This window comes from Equus asinus, chromosome 18, assembly GCF_041296235.1.
Source record: "Equus asinus isolate D_3611 breed Donkey chromosome 18, EquAss-T2T_v2, whole genome shotgun sequence".
NCBI classification, from domain to species: Eukaryota; Metazoa; Chordata; class Mammalia; order Perissodactyla; family Equidae; genus Equus; species Equus asinus.
Genome location: NC_091807.1, coordinates 24,165,585 through 24,192,852, shown reverse-complemented (window position 1 = coordinate 24,192,852; position 27,268 = coordinate 24,165,585). Strand labels below are relative to the sequence as shown.

Sequence of the window (27,268 nt, the reverse complement as noted above, 5' to 3'; positions counted from 1 at the left end):
CTTATTCTCCCTTTCTCTAACTTGTTCATTATGAAGTCACTGGCTAGAATTAGAAAGTCTTTACCCAGAGAGACGATCTGGCCAGATTGCTTAGTCTTGAAACCCTAATTATGAGTATGTGATCCTGCTTTTGTGTGAATTTTGCTCAGAAGTAGTTACCACCCCTTTTGTGTGTGTGTGTGTGTGTGTGTGTGTGTAGGTTGGATAATTAAACCTCAAGACTTCCTAACTGATAGATTACTGTTGTAGATCTACCCACAGGAAGTTAATACAATAAAGTTATTTTTTATTATTGTATACAAGATAATTATGGGCCAGTCTTGAGCGGAGGGGTTATTCTGCTTAATGTTAATAACTTTTGATATCCCAAGTACCTTTAAAAATTAACATAGATGTATATATTTTTGCATCTGTGGAAGGCAAGCTGTATTTTGTCAGATTTACGTAGTTACGCTGTTTACATTATTTCTGCTAGATTATTTCAGTGTGTTCTGGAAGGATATCTACTTGGTTCAACCAATATTTGAGTGCCAATATTCTTCTGAATATTTTCCTAGAAATATAGAAATAAGTAAGATGTAACTCTTTCCCCTTAAGGAAAAAGCTTAGGTCAGAGCTTTCAGCCTAGGCACTATTGACATTTTGAGCCAGATAATTCTTGATTGGGTGTGAGGCCGTCCTGTGCATTGTAGGATATTTAGTAACATCCCTCGCCTCCACCTACCAATAGCACCACCCAAGTTGTGACAGTCAACTTTCCCAAGAACCTTGAGCCTCCACCTAAAAACAATTCATGGTGCTCAAAAAGCAAGGTGGGGGCCGGCCCGGTGACACAGCTGTTAAGTTCACACAGTCGGCTATGGCTGCCTGGGGTTCGCTGGTTTGGATCCTGGGTGCCGACATGGCTCTGCTTGACAAGCCATGCTGTGGCAGGCATCCCACATATAAAAGTAGAGGAAGATGGGCACGGATGTTAGCCCAGGGCCAGTCTTCCTCAGCAAAAAGAGGAGGATTGGCAGCAGATGTTAGCTCAGGGCTCAGGGCTAATCTTCCTCAAAAAAAAAAAAAAAAAGAAAAAGCAAGGTGGCTTGTGATCCATGTGGGTTAACAAGCTTTCCCTGGTGGATAATCACTGCATAGCTAAACATCACAGGCAAGACTAGTGCCAGGGTAAAGCAGCTCTTTACTAAAGATCTGCCATGCTTATAAAAGAAAGTGAGAGCATGTGGACATTTGAGAGTTTACCTTCATTGGTTAGGCCAGAATAGTTTAGTGTTAGGTGTACGCCCACATCATTCCCTCTTTAGAAAAATGCTATGCCTATAAAACACCTTTGAGCAAATCTGAAAAGGTACCTCCATTCCAGTTAAAATTCTTACTGCTTAGGGTTATATACCATGAGCACTTGCAGTAAGGTAGGAAGCCTGAATCCACATGCTGTCTTTTGCATGTGTGTGTCTGTGTGATCACAGCTGTGTACTTCTCTTGGTTTATTTGAACAAGTTTGTTTAAAACATTTTGCTTACGTAATCACTCCGTGATTAGCTTTCTTGGTAGAACTTAAATTCCAACACAACGTCATGCCTCTCTTCCTCAAGGGAGGATAAAGATTGTAGTACATGTTCTATCTCTATTTTAGGGTTTATTTCTCTGTAGACATGTCAGTAAGACATCCCTGCAGATCAGGATCGGATTAGCAATGCAAGATTCCAGATCATTCTTTCCCCAGGTTACATGGGAACAGTGTGCAAAGGCAGAATGGCAGCCCTGCACAGCTCTGTTAAACATCTGCTCGTTTTCAAAATTAAAATAATTTCCCATCACTCAAGGCAATGAAATGTAAATGGATTGATCTACCAGATTGACTTTGAGAACTCCTGGGTGTGATCTGGGGTGCATAACGATAGTGGTGGAACAGGATGTTGACTAATAAATCAGGGAAGTAGTGACTAGTACCACTTGTTTCCTTCTTTCTTCCACCCCTTTGGGACAAACTCACTTCTCTAGCAAGACAACTATTGTTGCTAGCCGAGAAGGCGTTGCAAACTCATATCCCGCTGCCACCACCACCCCGTATGGTCTCATCCTTGAAATTTACAAGCCTCAGAATCTTCACCTCCACTTCCATGTTCTCCCTCACTGCTCTTGTTCTGATTCTGGTGCTTTAGCTCATGCTCTGGTCTTGGCTGTGCACTTCTCCCTTTTCTCTACACCCCAGGGCCAACTTCTATATTATGCATAGTAGGCACAGTGCCTTGGCTTATGATACTATGATACCTTTAGGAGCCCATGAAAATGTTTCAATCTTAATTTCTTTTGAAATCAGAAAAAAAAAATCAACCATAACAATATATAATAATGAATCCAGCTTGAATTACAGTCATCTTTATATCAACTCAGCCCTAAAATGTAACTTTTAATATATTCTTAGTGAGGAAGGGGCCCATGAAAGAGTCGTGCACCCACGCATCCCCCTCATGCACAGATGAGTTTCGGCTCTTGCTCTCTTTGAACTGCGGCAGTTACTCCCTGTGTCTTCAGACGTATATTACAAATTCAAGGTCATTCACGCCTAACCCTATCCTGCCTTTCACCCCGCCTCTTCCCACACTCATCCAATGTCCATTCTCTGCTCCAGTCTTCGGTCTGCCTAGCGCACACTCCAGCCTCCAGCCTCCCCCAGGTCAAACCAGTCTGCTTTATCACTCAGCACCTTTTATTAGTGGGGCCACCTCATTTTTGTCTCCACCATTATATGTCCGTTGAAGTCAAGGATGTTCAGGTCACCCCACGACCCCCAGCCTTGAATGTGTTCGGTACTTGGGAAATGTTTATCTTACTATTAGGCATTAAGCCAGAGCTTTGCTGAAACTTAACCCAGGAATCAAACAGCTCTGAAACCTTGTCTATTTGAAGTGGGAAGGACAAGTATTTGATAACTATCGGCATATGCTGTTTGGCTTAGCTGTTCAACAATCAGTTTCTGTCTCTTCTCCATAGTATTTTCAGGTGTATTTTTTTTACACTAGCCTTCACTTTAGGTGTTAGGTTACACTGAAATCTCTGAGAATCTGTTCCGTGCTGCTGAGGGCTTTTAGCTGCAGGAATTTTTTAAATGGTTGATTGGATGCCTTATTAAAGGAGTCTGGCTGCCTACACTGTTTGTGCAGTTCTAGGAGTCTAGTCGGATAATCTGATTTTTTTTTGACTCTGTTTGAATTACAGAATGATGCTCTGCTCAGGAATGTGTTAGCAAAGAGTCAGGAAATTAACATGGAAGCTGATTGAGCCACATAGATCATAAGCCACCTTGCTTTTTGTGCCCTTTTGTTTTTATTCTAAGAGGAGGCTGAGGTTCGTGAACAAGTTGAACTGTAGCTGTGTTTGGGAGTTGGTAAAGATAAGGGCTCGGGTGCTGCCCTTTCTGTTCTCCATATTAGGAAATGACTCTCCTCGTGCCACCATCAAAAGTCTCATAGGTATCTACATTGGAATTATTGTTCCACGCCTATATCAATAATTACATTTTCTACATTCTAGTTTATTATACTTGTTATTTTTCATGCCGGGCATTCCTTAATGCTTTCCATAAATATTTATTGAGTGCTTGTATGTGGGAGAGAGAGCTGACTGGTGAAGAGCAAGGAGGATCTTGGGCAAACAGTGAAGTAATAACTCTCATCTTGTTTGCATTTACAGAAAAAAGGGACTAGGAATGCTTGTTCCACACACTTGAAGTGTTTAGACATTATCCTCTTCTACTGTAACAGATAAAGCTTAGATGAACACTTACAGGGGGGTCCCATCAGCTGCATCCTTATAGTGGTAGCCCCCCACATTCTTCTACCATTGTCGCTGTGAAATTGCCTTCATGTAGGTCATATGTGGGCCCCCAAACACCAGTTTGGTTCTATCCTCACTTAGAGATAAAGAAGCTAAGACTCAGTTGTTGTGTCATTAACACTGGCATTAGAAGTAAGCAGAAGAGTAATTTTTACTTCTTGGTCTTCTATTGTTTCTGCAACAATATTTTTTTGTAGCCAAGAAAAGAGAGATAGAGTCTTCATTTTTACCTCCCCTTCAGAATTATTTTCTCCGAGTATTGTAGTTCCTAATAGTCTTCATTCTGATAGGAAAGGCAATTTGAAAAATTCTTATTGTGAGTCTTAGGGCTGTAGAGAGGGAAAGCTTCTTTGAGAAGTGCCTTGGGGCCTTATTTAAGAAGGATAATCTATCCGTGCTTATCAAGCAAATAGCCTGAAACTTGAACCTGGAGTGTTCTTCAGTGTTGTAACGCTGGAAGAGGAGACATAATCTTGGCTTACACTAAAAGTGATACGTTAACAGAATACAGTTTGAACAATGAACAGGAATGCTGTTTGAAAGTTAGTGTAGATTTCTCACATCAACTTAATACTCTCTCTGAATTTCTATTATGTTTGCAAAGCAGTTTTCACCTTTACCGGAAGTGCTAGTTATAAAAACACGATTGTGTGAGTGTTTAATGCAGGCCAAGAAAGGTAGATAATTAAATATTATGGAACTTTGAACAGATATAATGTAAATAATCCTTTCTGCTTATCAAAAACAAAGTACCTCTTGTTCTCTTCCTGAAATAGTTCGTAAATATTCTAAAAATAGAGAAGTGAAGTTCTAAGACCATGAATTCTTTGATGCCACTTGACTTATAGATATTTGAACTCTTCTCCCATATAATGTACTTATTTATACTTTTTCTTATTCCAACAGAATCTAGGTGGCTTTTCACTATGTACATAAATGTGGACATGTGTATGTATGAAGAGATAAGAACAGATGTAAATGGTAAATGTCTGCCTCTGTCTCAATTACTTTTCATGGAGTAAATTCTTTTATTCCCTCTTTTCCCCCTTCCTATTCACCTGATCTCCTCTAATATGACTAGCTTTAAAGACTTTTCAGAAACTTTTTCATAAAGTTTGTTAATTATCATTCTTCACTTATGATCTTCCTCATACTGTTGATTGGAAGCCATCTATTAATGGCGAGGATTGGTTGGTACCATTTTATAAAACACAAGTTCATGGGCCCATGCTAAAACATACAGATGCCTTAAATTTGGCACTGATAATGACATGCCAACTGACTCTCAGAGTGTTCTGAACTGTCTGCCTCAGGCTGGTAGGAAGTCAGAGGGCAGTGACTTCCTGGGGAGAGTTTATCAGGGCTCTGAGGTTGATGTGTGCGTCCCTCATCCCCCTGAGAGCTGCTCTGAGATTTTAATGTGCACTGAAGGACAGTATTATATCTTTACTTACCTGGAAAAAGAGCATCTTTGTAAGGCTTTTCAACCTTACTAGTATTTTTGTACCATTTTGGTACTAGAAATTATAAAGATATGAAAGGATATAGACATTCTGGAATGTACCAGGCCTTGATATGGGTGCTGACTCCCTCACTGAGTCCAAGACTAGGAATCCCATTAACCACCTCTCCCCATTCTAGTCCTAATTGTCTCTCCCCCTACATTGATTTCACAATGGCCTGAGGCCTGAGACCAGGTAGAGACTGTTAGGGAAATAGGAATGAATTTCTGGGCTGACAAAGGGCAGACAAATACACCCTTTTTTCCCCCTTGTCCAAGTAGTATGGACTCTTGGACAGAAGTGTGTTCTAATTAAATGATAAACTGGCTCCATTTACAAACCCGTTACCTCTTCTGGAAGCTTGTTTTCCATTTTTTTTTCCCCACTTGCAGCTTGTTCAAAGACTTCTTGTTCTCTAACAATCCCTTAGTGCTCTATTTCTTCTCTGCTATACATTCTGAATGGGCCAACGCTGCAGTGGGTAAATGAGAAGAAATAAAGAGAAAAAAGTAAGAACTAAAAACCTTTTAAATTTGCACTTATTTATACCCTAGGAATATTAGCAAAAGCCTTACACTCTAGAAAATCTATTGTAGTGCTATGGCTAAAGTGCTGTTGATAAAAGTCTATTTTAGAGCTGTGTCATTAGTATATAGTGCTGAATGACATTGCATATCTTTTATGACATTGCATAAAAGATACGTGCATCTGCCTAGTGATGAGTAGGGTACCACAAATATCCTGGCAAAATGCAAAGCCTCATGTTCCGAAGAGAAACGACCCAGCGAACGGTCATAACGATTTAGCTTGCAAATTACATGGGGATAATATTTTCCAAGGCAAACAAAATAAGTTTTATCTGGAACTCATTCCTCTTCCACTTTCTTGGCTCTATGTGCTAAACCCAGGTGATGTTGAGGCTGTAACTCTGGGATTTGTTTCGTGCCACATGGGTGAAGTCTGGTATGATCTCAATGTGTGGTATCAAGTGACGGAGTGCTTGACCCAACATTCCGGAACTCCGCGCCTCCCCATTTGTCACCCCACCTTCTTTTGTGCACAACAGAGGGCTGGGCCAGGCCTATGTGTGGCAAGAACCCTCATTGCTTGTGTTACATGGATTTCAACAAGCGCATACTGCTTAGTGGACTGTGATCTTAGTAGCATGAGTATTTGCTGATGTAATTTGCATGTCCTTGGCTGGGAGAAGTGTAATTAGAATAAGATTTTATATGCACACAGCCACATGTAAAATGTGAGCCAGAAGGATGGCCTATTTAATAGTATTAGACTGTTTTCAGATTTCAAATATTTCCTTTTAAAAACATATCGAGTGAAAACAAAATACATTTCATTAAAAAAATAAAGCCTGTGTATTTAAATAGGTTGTCATTTACGGAGGTATAAAGAGAAAGGAAAAGTAGTTAAGTCCACAAAATCAGTCAGATTTAAAGATCACAACAATTGATTGCCATCTCCTTAAAAGCTTCAGTGCCTGTGTTTGGAGCATCATCTTATTTCCCGCTGATCTGATCCTTCCCTTCCAGTCCTAGGAGATAAAACCAAGAGAGTACTGATCATATACCATAGCTGAGCCATTTTCTTATCTGATCCCTACTTCATATAATACATTAAATATCAAATATTTATCAGGTTTCTGGATATAAATGTGCTGGTCTATGCCAAGTGAACTAGATGACATCCTCACTTTCCAAGAATTGATAAAAAAGACCACGAGGCCACGATATGCATGCCATAAGATTAATAAAAGACAAATGGGCCACATGTTGACGTGAACATAATTTATTATTGTGTTGTAAATTTTGTACTGGCTTATGTCTGGCATGTTTAGGGCAGCACTGTTCAATGGAAATAAAATGTAAGCCACGTATGTAGTTAAAAATTTTCCTGGAGACATATTAAAAAAGAGTAAAAAGAAACAGTTGGAATTAATTTATTTAACACAATTATTATTTCAGCATATAAAATTATTATGGGGTATTTTACAACATATTTTTCATACTAAGTCATCAAAATCTCAATTGGGACGCTGAATTCTCATTGGAAAAATTTCAGAGTTCATAAAATTTACAGTGAAAAAGCAGATTTGCTTACCCAAGTTGTTCTGAACATGCTTAAAAGTTTCTCAGTAGTAGGATTGAGTAATTGAAATTTACATTAATTACAGTTAAATCAAATGAAATATTCAGCTCCTCAGTTGAACTAGCTACTGCTCACCTTTCCCAGACAGTCAAGGTTCAGGGTACTCAACAGTATAGTCATTTTCTGGAGAACTATGTAAGGGAGCAGAGTTTTCAAGAATGCAGGAACCGAAAGAGCAAAGGCTTTTGAGGGTGCGGAGTAGTAAGGCCCATAAGCTAACAATAGAAAAGGGAGTAGAAAAATAAATTTTCAGGGAGACCATTGCTTCGGAAGCTGTGTAAGGCTGACATCCCGCTTCCGAGGAGCTAAGTGCCCAGCTGCGAGGATTTCACACAAAATTTTATTTGAACACAAGGTCCTACTGCTTAAAAACTTTTGAAAACTGTTAACCTCATCTAACTTCCCACACATTTCAGTGACCTCTTCTGAAACCGTAGTGGACGGGTACCCATTTAAGTGGCCCCTTGATGAGGGGCGCACCATCTGATGATGTTCCTTCAACACCGCTCTCCATCACTGTTGGTCATATTATAGGCTCTTCCTTGTGATTTTTCCTTCAGTTGTTTTCTTCCACCCTTATTTTTTCCTGTTTTCTTAAAAGTACCCTGATAAAATTTTGTTTTCCTCCAAGGTAACCTTTCTTTAACGTTTTAGTGTTTAGCTAAAAATGTGAATACATCATTCTAGATGGGATTTGACACAGCAAGATTTCTCATGATCATCTGGGGCCCTGTATTTGTAAAGCATAAGAGTGCATTAGCTTTTCATTTTCTTTCATTTTCATTGCTTAAAGCCTTTGGGACTTTTTCTTATGGAACTGCTACCCAGCTGTGCCTTTCCTGTCCTTTACTACTTCAAAGAATTATTTCAGGCAAAATACAGGTTCTTGTATGTACTTAAAAAATTCAATTAGAAAAAGTTTCTACCTTCTGAAATAATTTTGAGCCCTGATTCTATCACTTAGTATTTTAGTTATTCCTATCAAATATATGCCTGTATTAGTTCTCTTGCTGCAATGATGCTGCAGAGCTACAACCGACCCCAAAATTCAATTAAAATAATAACTTCTTATAGCTCATAGGCCTATGGGGTCAGCTGATCTTGGCTGAGCATGGCCAGATTTAAAAGAAAACAGTAAAACTTCCGAAATTGAACATCTATAGAATATCTCTTGTATCTACAATGGAGAGGAGTAATAGAATTTGATTTTTCTGTGTTGCATTATGTGCTACAAATCGGCCCTAGCTGTCAGAACAGTGGAAATCATACTGGAAAATTGTACAGTTGTTGCCATCAAATTTCTTTAAAATGACTGCCATTCAAACCAGCATTTCTGAGGAGCCCAATTTCCAACTCCTCCAGCTTGTTAGCAACACGACTTAAATGCAATAACTCTGGAATGAGATTTCAGCAAAGCACTGCCATTGAGAGTTGGTCTAATTGATCTCTCCCAGTAAACTGTGTGTGTTTGTGTGTGTGCATGTGTGTGTTTATTACTACTACTTACACCACCAGTACATACTATACAGATAGCCACATAGTAGGTATGTATACTGGGATACATATGCAGGTATATGCTCACTGTTGAAAAATTAGAACATACACATTAAGTAAGTAACGGTTGGTGAAAATGCATTAACAGTTGGGATGTTGGGGGTTTTGGACCCCTACTTTGCAGATTCAGGTGACTGCTTCTGATTTAAGGAAAGAACTAATTTAGGAGAAACTTTTGCATTTGCACGTTAGGGGCAGAAAGCTACCAAAAGTTAGTAGATATTGACATTTAGTGATTTAAATTTAAGGGATGCAAATTAAACATTTATTTTATTTTATTTTTTGCTGAGGAAGATTTCCTCTGAGCTAACATCTGTTGCCACTCTTCCCTGTTTTATTTATTTATTTATTTGTATGTGAGCCTCCACCACAGCGTGGCCACCAACAGAGGCGTGGTGTAGGTCTGCGCCTGGGAACCAAACCCAGGCTGCTGAAGTGGAGCAGGCCAAACCTAACCACTAGGCCATTGGGGCTGGCGCAGATTAAACATTTAAACTCAATTTGCACCCCCTTTTACTTGCTCTAAAATTAATTTTTTTTAAGCCAGTAACAAAGAACTGCAAAATACTACTACCATAGGGGGAAAAAAGTTATTTGAAAATAATATTCAAGATTTAAAAATAAGAAAGCTTGAGAACTAGTAGCAGGAATGCCAGCTGGCTTAATATGAAAAAAGCACACATGGACTATGGAGTAAACAGCCACCTAGGCAAGTTTTGAGCCCTTCTGATTATCTAAGTAGATGTGGAAGTAACTTATCTTGTTTCTTTTAAGAGTCAAATGAGGTAATGAAGGGAAAGGCCTAAGTAGATGCTTTGATTTTTGCCTTAGTTCTTTTCCTATCTCCATGTTCACAAGGTCAAGGCTGATAAGATAATAGCAATATTGAGAGAGTCAAATAGTATAAAGATCATGATACTGTATATTTTTGTATATTAGCTATATGACACGTCAGTAAAACTTATGATTAAAGACAAAATTAAAGAGATAAACTATTTCTTCCTCAAAATGATGTTGAAAAGAATTTGACTGTTACCAATACAAGAGCACATTAGACACAATTACGCGTGGTACAGTATATATATATTTATATGCATGCAGTTAAAATATAGAACATTCACTGTTTAGAAATTAAATGGGCATTAATTGGTTCGGAGACTATTTTTTAGGCAAATAGTGTGTTTGCCATACATGAGGCTCTATTTTTTAAAATTCTGGTTTTATGTCTGTTCTAGGCAGTGGACATCCCTCTTTCTTGGGCCTGCCTAAACTTCATGCTTTAGACGTCATAATGAATTTCGTGGGTGTTGAATAACAAAGCTTTCTATTGTAAGAACTACTTGATTTCCTACTGGGCACCAGCAGCAAGAATTATTTACCAGCCTGGTTATGAGATGGAAGGACTTTTGGGTCCACTTTAGAATATCTGTCCTTTGAGTACAAAGAAAAGCTTGCTATTGTCAATGGCAAAATTAAAACAATTTAGCAATGAGTTTGATGTCCTTTATTCGAGGGAAAACAATCTAGGGATTGGGGGAGTCCAGGGCCTCACAATCAGTGGAGCTCTGTTCCTGAGGGGTTTGGGGCAAGAAGGAGTTGTATACAGCGGTAGAAGAGGTGACATGGGAACAGGGCGTGGCTGGCTAAGAGGTCAGAGATTTCCTTATGAGGCCAAGCAGGTCCTGTTTTCCAGGATCAGGTAAACTAGCTAAAACTGAATTGGTGGAGTCTGACTGGTGTATGTCAAGTTTCCTTGACAGCTGTCAAGGTTTCCGTTCAGTGCAGGTTGACTGAGAGTTAGATTTGTGATGTGGGCTGCACCACTGGGGCGGCCTCCATTTTGTGGGTCAGTATCCGAATTAACTTTTTCAACAAAGGCCATGTATTTATCAAGGAGCAATAACTTGTAATTTGAAGCCAGGTCAACAGTGCCCCCAAAAGAATGTCAAATTTCAAGCAGTGAAATACGTGGATTAGTTTTCTCAAAGGAGTTTTTTCTCTCTTTGCTCACTTTTGTGGGAAATTTTTAGCCTGAAACTCGAGCTCTGAAATAATTGTACGGCAAAGAGCGGATGGGAGGAATGTGGCCACCTCTCCACACAGGTAAACTGAAGCCGTGTACAGTTTCAGGAACCACATTTCATTTTTCTGTATGCTTTAATTAGCTTCTCCATTCTGTCTCACCACAAATATATGCAAGCACACTCAGGGCAAAACCTTCAAAAATTGCAATTTTCCGTTTTAATTTGAGAGTCGGCCTGGTCACATTGATGAAAGCCTTGATGGAGTAGGTCCAACTCCCATCTCTGCTTCTTCGTAATTCTGTGGCCTTGGACAAGTCCTTATGAGAACCTTTTCCTTCTGCTTAGAGTTGGGGTGAATGATTTTCCAGATTCTTCCAGTTCTGTGATTCTAATTTTAGTTTCACTTTTCCTCTGCTAGAGATAAAATGGGCAATTGCAGATGTTCTGGTTCTGTTTATGATTTTTTTTGGGGGGGGCATTTAAAGGAAAACCTCACAGATAGTCTTTTCCTTTGGAGAATGAAAATTTGCTTATGTTAAGCATTAAGCGATATATTTAATTCCCCTTTAAAAGGAGTTCACTCTCAAATCTCTACGTTATAATTTTGGAGAACAGTTAATTACATTCAAAATGGAAAATTTGAATGTTTTAAAAGTAAAAGCATTTTTGTGGGACATAATTGAATTATGCCCAAGTTAAGGGAAAACTGTATTTACGTGAGGAAACCGCGGATGTGATAGAAATAGTATCACCGTGTGCTTTTAAAAAGATACTTACTATACAAGAATCTGACCCTGAGGAAATTGGGAACTGATTAAATAGTACCAACTACTCCACTATATGAAACCAGCTATTCAGACCAGTAAGAAGTCCGTTTCAATGCAGAAACCAGATGGTTTTCATTAGCCACAAACCTTCAAATTACATAAATCCACGGATGCAGCTAAGCTATGGATCTGTGCCCTCGCCTTGCCAAGCAGGACTTTTCAGCCAGTGAAACAGAGAGTCCCTTGTTCCTTTCCCCTTTAGCTGGGGCTCTGTGGGGAGGAATCCTGCCAAGCCTGCTCTATAAGGAATTTTGATCTCCTTGATGATAATAGAGAGAATCTTTTTGGGGAGAGGGAACACCCAGTTTGAAAGACAGCAGGAGAGCTTGTTAGGAAGTTCTAGAAGCCGGTTTTGCACTTGTAAACTGGATTGATTCTAGGTGGAGGGCTCCAGGTTCACCTCCAAAGATTGGCCCAGATTAGGTATATATTTTTCTATTTGTTTACTTTAACTTCTCCTTAAACCCTTTTAAAGCCGTTTGCTAGCAAACTTGCTTTGGAAAGTCCATTTTCACTTTTACTTTGTATGCTAAGACCCTGAAATATTTTTCTGGCAGCAAAGGATCGTTTCTAAAGGATTTGCAGCATGTTTAGGTGTCTGTAGCTCAGAGCGCTCTGTAAATAGCCTCTAGCTTTTGAGACAGTGTGTGGATGCTCCATTGTTTCAGCCAGTTGTTTTGTTCATTGTCACTGAACACTGTTTTCCCATGGGAAAACATCTCTGATCTTATGATGTCAGTGGAAAGTCATTCCATTTACAAGAATTATCTTCATCTTTAGTCTCGCAGAAATGCACAGACCATGAATGGCCAGCGATACCAGGCTTCCAATCTTTTAGGTGTTGTCTTGGATTTCTGCAAAGTAACCTTAAGTTACCTTAGATCATGTTAAGATGAAAACAAAATCAAAATGTAATAGTTATTTAAGTGGTTATATTTCCCATCTACTAAAGCTTTTGTGTTTTCTATTAAAAAGAGAAATATTTATAAAAAGTTAGGGCTAATGATCTTTAGGATGACTTGGGCAGAGTATGCATTTTCGCTGGCAGCAAATAACTTACTCTAGGACCCAAAGATTCCAGTTTTAAGAGGGTCCATGTTAGCAGGTCCTGAAAATAAGCCATTTCTTTGACGCTTCATTCAGAAGAAGGGATTTGAGTAAACCTGTTGGGCCCTTGGAAGGTTAAGTGTTATCTCCTGTGTGGCCACCTTGGCTGGTAATGGTTTCCTTCTGGCTGAACGTCAGTGGGCTGCTGCTAGCAACCACGTTTTGTTTCTTAAATGGGTTATTTGATGCAGGTAAGGATCCTGTGGGTTGTTTGTCTTGTTTTAATTAACTGAGCCAGGATATGTTACTTAAAATGTGAAATTATTTACAGGTGGGCTTCAGTAAGACTAGAAAAGCTTCTTGTTCAGTTTGTGTCTCCCAGCCCTTTGCTCCAATCTTTGTGTACACACCTGGTGTTGGTTTGGGAAAGAATTTTACCGAGATGTGGTTTTGTGACCTAAGTATTTATTTGTGAAGGGCCTCAGATGTATACATACAGCCAATTTTACAATTTCTAGTATAATAATTTGCCCTAATTATTAAGGAGTCAAAGTTTGAACTATTATACAATCTCCACTCTAAGAAAATGGGGCCTGTTATTGACTGTGACTCTCTATACTTATTTTTTAGAGTTAATATTGGATCTCATCTGGTGGAAAATCCAAAAGGAACTGAAGCATGTACATTCTCATATTAACTCCCATTAAGAGATCATTAGGCAATTAAACATGTTTTCCAGTAAAATGATAGACCATAATCATTCATTTAAAGAGATCTGAGGGCTGGCCCAGTGGTGCAGTGGTTAAGTTCACATGTTCCACTTTGGTAGCCTGGGGGGGGTCACTGGTTTGGATCCCCGGTGTGGACCTATGTACTGCTTGGCAAGTGGCAAGCATCCCACATATAAAGTGGAGGAAGATGGGCATGGATGTTACTTCAGGGCCAGTCTTCCTCAGCAAAAAGAGGAGGATGGGCAACAGCTATTAGCTCAGGGCTAATCTTCCTCAAAAAAATTAATTAATTAATTAAAGAGATGTGAGAAAGATCCACCACCATGTGGTAGTTGGATATACAAACATACAAACAGATGGCATCAAAATAACTGTAAAGTCAAGAAAAGGGAAGGATGACAAAGTGAAGAGTAGAAGAAATAAAAAGAAATTAAGAAGTCAAGATAGGAAAAAATGAAGAAGCATTTAGTGTAGGGTGACCTACCCTAGGTGATCCTAAATGGTAGATGATCCAAAAAAGGTAGGGTGATCAGTAGGGTGACCAGTTTCTCAGCTTGCCAGGGACTTTCCCAGTTTTAGCACTAAAGGGCTCACATCCTGGAAAGCCCTCAGTCCCAGGCCAACTGGGATGATTGGTCATCCTGCTGTCAGGGCAAAGACTTGGCCTGATTTACTGCTTTGTCCCCAAAATGACATCAGTGCCCAGTATGTGTTATGTACTCAAACTTTGGAATGAAGAAAGAAATGTTAGCTGCTGCCATTTATTATTATTGTTGTTATCTTGGAGTTGCCTCTCTGCAGCTAAGGGTTGAAAGAGTGAGAACACCAAGACTTTTTAAAGTAGGTAAATGGGAATCAATGGCCCCATTTTTAGGAATGTCCTATGCTGTGGAATAGAAGGATTGTGAGTTAGTAGTTAGAGAAGTAAGGAGAGCCAGGATAGTTCATTGCGACAGAAGACAGATGCCAAGGGAAAAGACTTGCAAAGAAGATTCTGCATGGCAAAGTTGAAGAGGGACACAGATAGTGAAGAAAAAGCATATGTAGTTTCTCAGGAGGTTATGTGGAACCTTTGAGAAAGCAGTTTGAATCAAGTGGTGGGAATGGAAACCAGATTACAGGGGGCTTAAGAAGCAGGGGAGAAGGTGGTTATCAGTGAGTGTTTATTAATTCACCAGCTGGGGCCAGTACTGGTTGGGTTTGCATACTCTGCTTCAGCTGCCTGGGGTTCGCAGGTTAGGATCCCAGGTGCAGACCTAGCATCGCTCATCAAGTCACACTGTGGCGGCACCCCACATAAAATAGAGGAAGACCGGCACAGATGTTAGCTCAGTGACAATCTTCCTCAAGTAAAAAGAGGGAGATTGGCAACATAGATGTTAGTTAAGGGCTCATCTTCCTTACCAAAAAAAAAAAAAAAAATAGAATTCCCCCCACCCTCAAGATAAATAAATAAATCACTGGCTGATTTAATTGATTTAATTTGTTGCCAGAAATGGGAAGAGGATAGTTCCTCTAGAGCAGGGATAGGCAAACCATGGCTCACTGGCCAAATCTGGCTTACTGCCCGTTTTGTAAATAAAATTTTATTGTAAAACAGCCACATCCATTTTGCATGTTGTCTGAGGCTGCTTTTGCATTACAGCAGAGCTGAGTAGTCACAACAGAGACTGTTTGGCTCATAAAACCTCAAATATTCATCTGGTCCTTGACAGCAAAAATTTGCTGACCCCCTGCTCTAGAGGATAATACAATGGAGGGCAGTATTTTTTATGTATTTACTTTTCTCAGTTGAGGAGATCAAAGGCTGTTTGTGGCTGTATTATGGAGCTGGAGAAAAGGAGGAGCGTATTAGGTATCTGTTGCTGTGTAACAGTTTACCCCAAACTTAATGGTTTAAAACAGCAGACATTTATTATCTCAGATTCTGTTGGTCAAGAATTTGGGAATGTCTTCTGGGTGGTTTTGGCTCTAGGTCTCTGAGGGCTTCCAAGGATGTTTCCAGGCTCCTTCACCATACAGTTGACAGGAAACCTGGTTCCTCAGGATCCGGGCCTCTCCATAGGGCTGCTTTAGCATCCCCACAACATGGCAGCTGACCTCGCCCACAGCGAGTGATCCCAGAGAGCAAGGACAAAGCCGTGGTGCTATTTATGACTTTGCCTTTGAAGTCACCTATCTTTTTGGCTATATTACAAGCCCTGATACATTATGGGATGGCGCTGACAGTGACAAGAGTGTGAATCCCAGGAGGCTGGGATCCCTGGGGGCCTTCTTAGAGGCTCTCTACCACTGGGAGAGAAATTGACATGTAAGTGTTCCTTAGGGGAGGATATGGAATAAAGGGTATTTGTATTGACAAGGAAATAGACACTGTAAGGAACAGAGGTACAGAGATCATAACTCTGTTCTGTTAGGGGTAAAATGACAGGATTTTGCTAAGACTGGAAATCTCTAGGACAAGAGTGAGTTTGAGCAGAATGAAGTACCATAGGGAATACAATGGTGATTCCATTACTGGGTTGTAAATTCCTTGAAGGCGTGGCCCATATTTTATAAATAAGTAAATTTATATATTTATGTAATAAATATATTTCATATCCTCCATCGCATCTAATATAGGGCCTTATCTGTGGGTATCAGATTATTATCTGACTTCCTTGCAGTGTTATTATCTTACTACTTATTTCAATAAAATTGACAAAATTTGTATTCTGATTTTTAGGATCCAGGCATTGAATTTCCTCTTGCTTGCTCAGGAGAGCTGTGAAACTTATGTTTATAGAGCACTCCCCTCAGGTTGCTTCTTTGCATCCATTGGAGAATGAGCCCCTCAGTCTCTGGCTTGGAAGTTGTAGGAGGTGGCAAGGGACCCAAACTGGGGAGTTGAGGGGTCCCAGCTGTTCCTGCTGACCATCTGATGCTGTGGCCTCAACTGCTGTTTGTTACATCTGGCAGTGTAGACGTAGAATTTTGTTAATTAAATATACCTTACAAAGTCAAACTAGAAATGTAGGAAATGTTACTCGAGACAGGGTTTTAGAGATTTTGCCAGGAGCTTTTGCACCCAGTTCTGTGATAGGTCTCAGCTGGCTTCAGTGCAAAATTTTTTGTTTTTTGGTGAGGAACATTGCCGCTGAGCTAACATCTGTGCCAATCTTCCTCTATTTTGTATGTGGGATGCCACCACAGCATGGCTTGATGAGTGGTGTGTAGGTTGTGCCTATGATCTGAACCAGTGAACTCTGGGCTGCTCATTCGGAGTGCATGAACTAAACTACTATGCCACTGGGCCAGCCTCAAGATTTTTTTTTAGTTTTTAAAGGACATAAATCCACTGTTGTGGTTGGACAAAATATATATGAATATGACTAGAATGGACAGATGTTTGATCTATTTTTTATGTTTCCGTGGGAAGAAGTGTCAGGAAGCTATTTCTTTAACTCAACTGTCTCAGTGCAATTTTAGTGTTTGTTGTTTTTTCGGCTGTGAACACTTTTTAGAAATGATAGAAGTTATTATAGAATCACCCAGTTCTCGACTGCATGAATAGCTTCTGTTGGAAATGAACTTTTGGCATCGATATCACAGATTTCCTCAGCAGCTGGGATTTAACAAGGGAGGAATTATTTTGCTTAATGTGTCTTTTGATTCCTTGGTTTCCAATCACAGTTTTACTCCTCTGGATTTATTTTTCATCTCTTGATGATTTTTTGTTTTCCTTTTTTGAGATAAAAGAACCTGTTTCAGTGAGGTAGTGTACGTATTTCAGAACTTCCATTTTCCCTTTTAAAAATATTGATGTGAAGGTAATACCTGTGCACAGAAGGGTTTGGAAATACAGAAGGGCACCCTTGTCAAAGTTATTTTCATGGAATGGTGTATTGCCTGCGGTGGGAATAGCTAAGACCTATGGAGAGCTTCTTACATGGCACGGACTCTGCTCGGCTCTGAGTGAGTCCTTGTTGCCTCCTGGCAGTGTGGTTGGGGAGACGGGACACCAGCACCCTTACCGTACTCTTCAGAGCTGAGAGATACTGGAGAATGTTCTGGCAAAAACTGGTGGAACAGACAACATATTTCAGTCACATTTGTGCCTGGTAAATTCTTCAGTAATTTTTCTGTTCAAAAAATCGTAATGCAGTCACTTGCTAACTAATGCACACTAGCATCGTGCCCTCAGCCCTGGGAGGTGACACACAACATCACTCCCAGACCTGGTCATCATGCAGGCACTTGGCGTTGTCCTTTGTGTGAGTCAGATGGAGTTATTATGAGAATGTGGTTTCCTCCAGAGCGATTATATTTATTTTAGAAAAGCATCTTATTTTATTGTCAGAACCTTTCAGCAGGCACTACAAAATCTGCCATGGGGAAATGCATAAGCTTTGCAATGAATAAGTTCTTCTCAATATTACTAATTTCTTCGTTTCAGTGTAAAAAAACATACTATGTTATGGGTGGTTGGAGATGTATGTGGCATACATAATATTTAACTCAAAGGAATGCTGAAGGCAGGGCTAATTCATAATTGAGAATTAGCAGGAATACAACTATTTTGAGTTTTGCTCTGTGCCATGTTCCTCTTTACAGCCTTTCCCCCAGTCTCTCCCTCAGCGCTATGGATTTCTATAACTAACCGAAACTTCTTTTTTTAGGTGCCCACGGACGGCAATGCTGGCCTGCTCGCAGAACCCCAGATCGCCATGTTCTGTGGCAAACTGAACATGCACATGAATGTGCAGAATGGGAAGTGGGAGTCAGATCCATCAGGGACCAAGACCTGCATTGGCACCAAGGAGGGCATCCTGCAGTACTGCCAAGAAGTAAGTCCCCTCTGGTGGCCAGTGGTTCCTGTTGGATCACACGCATTTATTTATTTTTTTTAATTTAACTGCTTATTCATTTCCATTTTATCTCTTGCAGTGAAAATCTTGGTCCCTAATGCTTCACCATACCATTAATATATTTGCTTGCTTTACCCTACAATATGTTTTTTAAAATTATGATGTCTTGTTCCAACCGTCAATAAACCAACTGGGCTAAGTTGAAGGAATCTTGGCGCTTCTTTTTATCTTTAGATTATATCTCACCATGGCTGTATGGTCAAGGTATTGTGTTTGAAAGTGACTACAATTAATTTTTTCTATTTATGTTACCAGTTTGATATAGATTAGTTCATTTATTTGTATTCAATTTTACCTTTTCTCTCCTTATTAATTTTAGTTTTTGAAAATGTAAAACATTTAAATTGTTAAAACATTGAAACTTTGTAAAAAGTTGCACTCAGAAATCTCACTTGTCACCCGTCTTCTCTTGATAAACATTTCCATTGTTCTTTATTTATCCTTCTTGCAAAAGAGAAGGTATTTGTCCATGGGTATCCATGGGAGATTGGTTCCAGGACCCCCATGCTCAAGTCCTTTATATAAAATGGTCTAATGTTTGCGTATAACCTATGCACCTCCTCTTTTATACTTTAAATCATCTCTAGATTACTTATAATACCTAATACAATGTAAATGCTATGTAAATAGTTGTTATACTGTATCGTTAGGGAATAATGACAAGAAAAAGTAGTCTGCACATGTTCATTACAGACACAACCATCTAGACCTTTCCATCCAGAGTTGGTTGACTCTGTACATGCAGAACTCATGGATGCAGAGGGCCACCTGTTATTTTTTCTTTTTTTTTTTCTGAGAAAGATTAGCCCTGAGCTAACATCTGTTGCCAGTCTTCCTCATTTTTTACTTGAGGAAGATTAGCCCTGAGCTAATGTCCATGCCGGTCTTTCTCTGCTGTATATGTGAGTTGCCGCCACAGCATGGCTGAGGAATGGTGTAGGTCCATGCTTGGAATCTGAATGGGTGAACCCGGGCCGCCAAATTGGAGTGTGCTGAACTTAGCCCGTAGGCCACCAGGGCTGGCCTGCTTTTCTTCTTTTTCTTATAAAAAGTGTGTAGGTTACAGTAAGCACTGTTCTGCACTTTGCTTTTTTAAATTTTATATCCTGGAAATCATGCCCTCACCATTTATAGAGATTGTCATCCTTTGTGCATTTTTTCCTTGTTTCTTTTATTTTTTTTATATTTTCATAAAAATGTTATTTCATAGATTATTTCTTCCTTATTAATTCAGTTTAAAATAACTGGGTCCAAGACATTTTATCCACACTTCTAGGCAGTGATCTATTCCAGGATATGTAGCTGTTTGTGTTTTAAAAACATTTAAAGCAATTAGTCTTAATGCCTGTTGGTAAAGTGAAAATTCCTCACTCTATATAAAAGACAGATAACCTGGCATCATTTTCTTTGTTGTAATCTTTTATGTACTAGAAAATTTCCTTTAACCTTTTTGAATCCAAAATTCGCATTTAATGAATTATATATTATATAAAACATATACATACACACATATGTATGATTTTTTTGGGGTAGCACTCTAAGAAAGGACAATCTCTAAATATCGGCTTTTGTGTTTTGAGGAGCAAAAAGGCAACCACATTATCATGATATATTTTTATCTCGCAGGAGTATGAACCACGTTGTGAAAAAATTCTTCATATTTAAGTAGAATTCACTAGTATTTGTGATATTTCTCTTTAAAAACACTTATTAAATAGGATTGATAATAAACTTACTTTTGCCCAGCTATGACATTTCTAAAAGATGCATTTTGGAAATAATATTCACATCGTACTAAACAGCTCTTCTAGTACAATTCTGCAGATATGTTATGAGTTCAGTAAAATTCAACTCTGCCTACTTATAGGTTTTTGATACCTGGATTTCACTTTTCTGGATACGCATGTGGATTACGCATTCTGAATATTAAACAAAATATTTTTTGGAAAAGGCCAGAACTCCTAGTTCATTAATGATATTGACCGTGTCCTCCTTCCCTGTCAAGCGGCTATTGTGATATGTGTATCATAGTTTGCATCTTTTTCCTCCCTTAGTTTCATTTATGAATAAGCAGATGTTTTTGCATTTGTATGATGACCTTATCAAAATTCCTTTTCTCGACCCTGAGAACAACCCTTATTCCCACTCCACTTAGAGATCCCACTAATTTCTGAGTGGCTTCACCTCCTGTTTTAGTCTGTTTTTGTCCTGGAGCTGAGCCACAGAGTGGTTCTTCCAGGTCCCAGACTTTGCCAGATTGTTGGTGGCCATGAGGTGGGAGGGGATGAGAGTAAACCCCTAGCAATTCTGGTATTATTTGTCTGTCTCAGCTTGCCACCCACGGAAGTCTTATAGATAATGCATACAGGCCAGAGTCTTACATGGGTTAGAAAAACATTGGACTGGAGAAGTCAGAAAAGCCCAGACCATCGGGCCTTGTGAGCCCTTTTAATAAATTTGGTCATTATTCTATAACAACAGGAAGTCATTGAAAGTGTTTTTTTTTTTTTTTAAAGAAAGACAATGACTGTAGATTTGCATTTCATAAAGTCCCTCTCTTGCTTTGTCACTTTGACCTCATATCTACCTTCTGGGTTCACTGGGGACCTACTCTGCTGGAGCCTCTACTCCTGTCTGTCCGGCACACTAGCCACATATGGGTATTGAGCACTTGCAGTGTGGCTAGTCCAAATTAATGTGTGCTGTAAGATAAATACCATATTTCAAAGATTTACATGAAAAAAGAATGTAAAATATCACGTTAATAATTTTTATATTGATTTCATATTGAAATAATAATTTTGTATATACTGTTTTAAACATCATGTATATGTTACTAATGTGAGTATGTATGTCATTAAAATGAATTTCACCTATTTCTTTTTACTTTTTAATGTGGCTACTATGGAATTTAAAATTACATAGGTATTATATTTCCATTGAACAGTGTTGCTCTCCCCCTCTGCTCCATGCCACTCGTGACTCTGGCCTATAAGGGTGTTAGATCCCATGATGTGGCAAGTGGGAGAAGGAAGCAGAAGTGAGGAGGGCCCCCAGACCTTCCACCGGAATTTTACTGGTGGTTGGGAGTCAGGGAAGAGTCTTGTTTGGGACTCTTTTAGTACATCTTTTGTTAAAAATATTTTAGTGCTCACAGCACAACCGGAAGGACCTGCAACTAGAATATACAACTATGTACTGGGGGGCTTTGGGGAGAAGAAGAAGAAGAAGAAAAAGTTTAGTGCAAGGTGATTACATGAACACCTTCCTAGAGCCCAGTGGTTCTCTCTTCCTTCCTCAAACATATATCTTGGGTGCTAAGGATGCAGTGATGAGGAGAAGACAGGACCTATTGTTAAAGGTCAATCTAAGGGGAGAGAAAGGTGTCAGGGCAAGGGAAAATCCCCTTTCTTCCCTTCTTGTGTTCTTATGGCTGGACTAATAATAACATTGACGCAAGACCAGATTAACAAGAGAAAACCCCAGTTTAATGCGTACTTCTTGGAGATCTTCAAGAAATGATGCTCAGAGAGTGAACAAAGCAGTCAGTATATTTATCTTTTGCACAAAGAAACAATATATTCGTGAGGAATGGCAGGACAAGGAAACTTAGATTTGAGGTATATAAATAGGAATTTAAGCAGAGTTTAGACTTGAGGTGGTAAATTAGCAAGGTTTGTTGCTGTGGCTTCTCGGCCCTGAATTCCTAGCTCTGGTGGTTGGAATGCAGGAGAGCACCTTTCACGTGGGAGATTTATTTCCTGCTTTCAGGAGGAACAGAGACAGGAGGCTCAGAATGCCCTTTCTGCTTCTCAAGTAACTTTACTTCAAAATAATCAGTATGCTATTGTGGGATATTTTGGGGTGGCCAACCCTACGCCCCAACAAAGGCTTATAAAATAACTTTAGCAATGTAAAAACTGATGCTGGTGATGATGGTGCATGGCGATGATGATGCTGCTGCTGCCGCTGCTGCTGCTGCTTCTGCTGCTGCTAATGCCAGCTTACTTTTATTGAACATTAACAAAGTGCCAACTACCTTGACAAAACATTCTTCTGATTTGGCAAATAAAATGTCATTGTTCATCTTTGGGATAGCAGTTTCAATGGAATAGGAGTCAAATTGCAGTAGGTTACAGGAAGAAGAACATGAAAGGATGGTGAAGACATCTGTGGACTTTTTGAGCAAAGACCTAGAGGCAGAGAGCTTGGGGGCAATTCAAGGAAAAGAGAAAGGCTTTGTTTTTTGTTGTGTCTTTGTTTTTTAAGGGGAAGGAACTCAAGCTAAAGGAAGCTCAAGCTAAACTGTGGGAAGGGTAGGTGTCCGTCATTGGAAAACTAGGCTCTGGTATCTGTCAGAACTAGGGAGAAATGTGATCCAAGGCATAAGTGAAGGAGAGGAAAAGATGGGAAATAGTAAGTAGTAGGGGTTGGTTAATTAGGCAGTTTCTCTTGCCAGGTGACAGAAACCCACTAAACAACTTACACATGGAGAATATTTTCTCCCACAAGTAGGAAGGATCTTGGGGTGCGAGTAACTTACAGCATTTTAATAAAGGCATCCAGAACTGGATCCTCAGATATTGGAACTGAGACTCAGTACTTCCTGGAATTTCTCTGCTGTGGTCTTAGCCATTCGCCTATCTGTTCATCTCATTTTCTTCTGCTAAGATGGGCTTCCTCTAGGAGGCCAGGGAAGATGGCAGCCAGAAGCTATGGCAGTATGTCATCCCAGCTTCATCCTGCCAGTGTGCATTATAATTTCAAGGAGGGATTCTGGCTGGCTGTGCTTTTGATCACATATCTACCTTTGGACCGTCACCATATCCACAAGGACTCTGTACTGGGGCTGGCTGGCCTTGACCATGAAGGGTGTATGGCCTGTTTGACAGCTAACCAGAGCCGTGTGGTCTGGGGAGAGGGACCCTAGCAACATAAAAACTGATGCTGGTGATGATGAAGAGTGGCATGGGGTGACATAGGATAGTGTCCACAGCTCAACACAATGGACTTAGAAACACTCAGTGGATTGGAAATTTTTATAGTTCGGAGAGTGGGTAGCTGAGGGAATTTATAGAGCTTCGTGACTCTAACCAGCTTTTGGAAAGGTATGGGGAGCAGAGTGATGTTCACGCAGAACTTATGTGTTTGACATTTTCTATTGAATGGTGCATCTTGAACTATCTAGAACATTCCTTATTGATATTTTAGGGTCTTCTTGCCATTTCTCACTTTGTAGGTATTCTGGTATTTTTCTTTTATAATTATAAATAATGAGTACTTTTTATTTGTAGAACTGAGTTTTATGTGTGTGTTGTTGGAAAATGTCTATTTTCCTTTATTTTTTTTTAACTCCATGTTTTTAATTTAGACAGTATTGATTAATTTCCTGCTAGGAAAGCCAAGGAAAATAATATTCACAATTTTTCCACCTCCCCTTCTCACAGATTTTATAAGTTATATAAATATATCTTCAACATTGTTATATTACGGTCTATTCTGTTGCCAGAATTCTCATAGTTGTAGGTTCTGTCTTTAACTGGATTCATCGTTTACAGCCAATCCTTTCACTAAAGCATCTCTATTCCTATAAGTATCATTTATTTAGATTCTGCCTTTTTTTTTTTTGGATGGCTCTCATCTTAGTTATTTCCACAAGTTTTCTTCTTATTGAACGATGGCTTCAGTGTAGCATTCCAGGTTGACAAGCATATTTTTTCAGTGCCATGAAGATATTTATCCGCTATATTCTGTGATCTATCATTGTGCTAAGTCCTTTTTAAAAAATAGATATAGAAATTATTACTGTTAGTTACCATGTACAGTGCTTCTCATTTACCGATTATTTTTCTCCCAATAGTGATGAATAATTTTTTTCTTTATGTGCTCACTCACTGCGTCTTGTAACCAAAACACAGATGTTTTAGAGACGGCTGGCTGAGTCAGAGAGGCAGCTGTTAGCAGCCTGTGGTCCTGGGACAGAAGAAGGAAGCCGGCTAAACTCATGACTGTGACCTCATTTTGACCTTTTGCTAACCAGTGTAACACACTTGTTAAATTTGTTTTTCCAAAAGATTGCCTCGTATTATAGCTGCACATTGTATCTGTTGGTGCTTAACTTAATATGTGTCAAATATTATTTTGATGGTAATTTATCTGGTCCCTCTCTTTGGTAATGTCATGTTCCTCTCAATTTGTATTCCTTGTTATTGGTTGTTTTGTTGTTATTATTATGAATATTGTCATTCTTTTGCCGTGTGATTTCTTCTGTCCTATCCTTGGTCAAAGGCAAGGTTAGAGAGAAAAAGTAAAAATTGAGTCTTTTATCTTTGTTCCTGGTTTAAGCCCTTATAAAGTTTGATTTGAAAGATAGGTTGAAACTTATGGTTTAACTTGAGTATTTGTATAATCTGCATTTTATCCCAAATCATCCAAATTCTTGGTGCCCATAAATTCCCTTCTCTTCCACAATCATATTAGTTATGCTTCTGCCTAGTCATCATTTAAATACTTGTCTTTCTTTGCATTTTTCTTTTTTTTATTAACACAGCACCATTTGAGGATTTCCTTTCATTCTTCATCAAATATGTTTTGAGGACTGCTGTGGACTGAATGCTTGTGTCCTCCCCAAATTCCTGTGTTGAAGCCCTAAACCCCAACGTGATGGTATTTGGAGGTGGGGCCTTTGAGAGGTAATTAAGGTTAGATGAGGACATGAGGGTGGGGCCCTCGTGATGGGATTAGTGTCCTTATGAGAAGAGACACCGGAGAGCTTACAGAGAGTTCATTCTTTCAAAGAGGCCATGTGAGGACACAGGGAGAAGGTGGTCATCTGCAAGCCAGGAAGAGAGCTCTCACCAGAACCTGATCATGCTGACATCCTGATCTTGGACTTACAGCCTCCAGGATTGTGAGAAGACAAATTTCTGTTGTTTAAGCCTCCCAGTCTATGGTAATTTGTTATTGCAGTCTGAGCTAAGACTAAGTCTTGCTAGAGTAGGATTTACTGTGGCTCCTGCGGGCAGAAGGATTACAGGCCCAAGGTGTCACTAAGAATTCTCGTTTCTCAGGATCACGCCTTACAACACATTTTATCCAGCGCTTAGCTCTGACCCAGAGTACGCTAGTAGTCATTTTAGTAACTGCTTGTGGATGGCTTGTTGGCATGGGGATTGGAGCAGTATAGGCAGGGTTTCTGCATTCTTCTCGACACTGAGAGAGCATACCCTCGAATGGAGCTTGTGGTTTTCTTTTGCAGAGACTGTTTCTTCTCACTGATAGAATTCTAGAGAGATTTTTAGGCAAGAGTTGGGGTAATGTTGGCCCATAGTCCAGATTTGGCCTCAGTTTATTTTTACCTAGTTAAGATGTGAATGCCATGATACACACTGAGCAGTAGAGGGACAAACATATAGCACGACTTTAGATATACTAAATGATCACTAAGTACACTTCCTGAAAACGTTAAGCAAATCAAATCCCTACATTGTTCTTTCCGTGACCCTGTGTAATATGTTCCATTGTTGCTGTTGATGCGTTATGCCTTCCGGTAGTTACCCTCCCTCGGAATCTTGGTTGGACCTGAGACTTGCTTTAACCAGTAGAGTAGAATGGAAGTGACACTGGTCTAGTTCTGCGTCTAAGCCTCAAGAAGGCTTTTTGTGCTCTGGGAAGGCAGCTGCTGTGTCGGAAGTCAGACCAACCTGAGGCTCCCAGGCTCTGAGAAAACCCAAGCAGTCCTGTGGAGAAGCCCAAGTGGAAGAGAATGGAGGCTGTCACTCAATAGCCATACCTGAGCTTCCGGCCAGCTGCCAGCACCAGCTGCCAGCCCTGTATGCACATCCAGGTTGGAGCCTTCCTTGCAGTACTCTGGTTGACACCACCATGTGAAGAATTGCCCAGTCGACTCACGGAATTGTGAGAAATTCTAAATCATTATGTGGTAGCTAGCCTCCAAGCCAGCCCTGGTGGTCTAGTTGTTAAGATTCAGCATTCTCACCGCTATGGCCTGGGTTCACATCCCAGTCAGGGAACTACACCACCCACCTGTCGGTTGTCATACTGTGGCAGCTGCATGTTACAGTGATACCGTAAGCTATGCCACCAGTATTTACCAACAGGGTCACCCATGGTGGACAGGTTTCAGCGGAGCTTCTAAACTAAGACACACTAGGAAGAAGGACCTGGCCACACAATTCCGAAAAATTCGCTGTGAAAACCCAAGAATAGCAGCGGAGCATCGTCTGATATAGTGCCAGAAGGTGAGAGGATGGCGCACAAAGAGCTGGCAGGGTTCTGCTCTGCATAAAAGACATGTGGTTTCTACCTTACATACTTTTGCTATGGTGGAAGCCAGCTGCCATGTCCTGAGGACACTCAAGGAGCCCTGTGGGGATATGCATGTGGTAAGGAACTGAATGCTCTGCCAGCAGCCACTGGCAGTTCATTCACACCACTTGAAAGTAGATCCTGTGGCCTAGTCAAGCGTTTGCGTGATCACCCCTAACATCTTGACTGCCCCTTTGTAAGAATCAGGATCACTCAGCTAAGCCGCTTCAGACTCCTGACCTGCAGAAACTTTGTGAAATAATAAATGTTTATTGTTTGAAGCTACTAAGATTGGGGATAGTTTGTATATAATAATAGATAACCACAACAGACACATCCTCA

The 27,268-nt window shown here is 39.9% G+C and overlaps 1 protein-coding gene across 6 annotated transcripts in view; it reads left to right on the top strand.

The window, feature by feature from the left end:
* The window catches only part of APP (amyloid beta precursor protein), a 253,740-nt gene that overhangs the window by 40,962 nt on the left and 185,510 nt on the right, over window positions 1-27,268 (top strand). For all 6 annotated transcript variants that reach the window (XM_014859018.3, XM_014859014.3, XM_014859016.3 and 3 more), the window contains exon 2: window positions 18,350-18,517. In XM_014859018.3, the coding sequence (XP_014714504.3) occupies window positions 18,350-18,517 (168 nt within the window). The remainder of the gene's footprint in view (window positions 1-18,349; window positions 18,518-27,268) is intronic.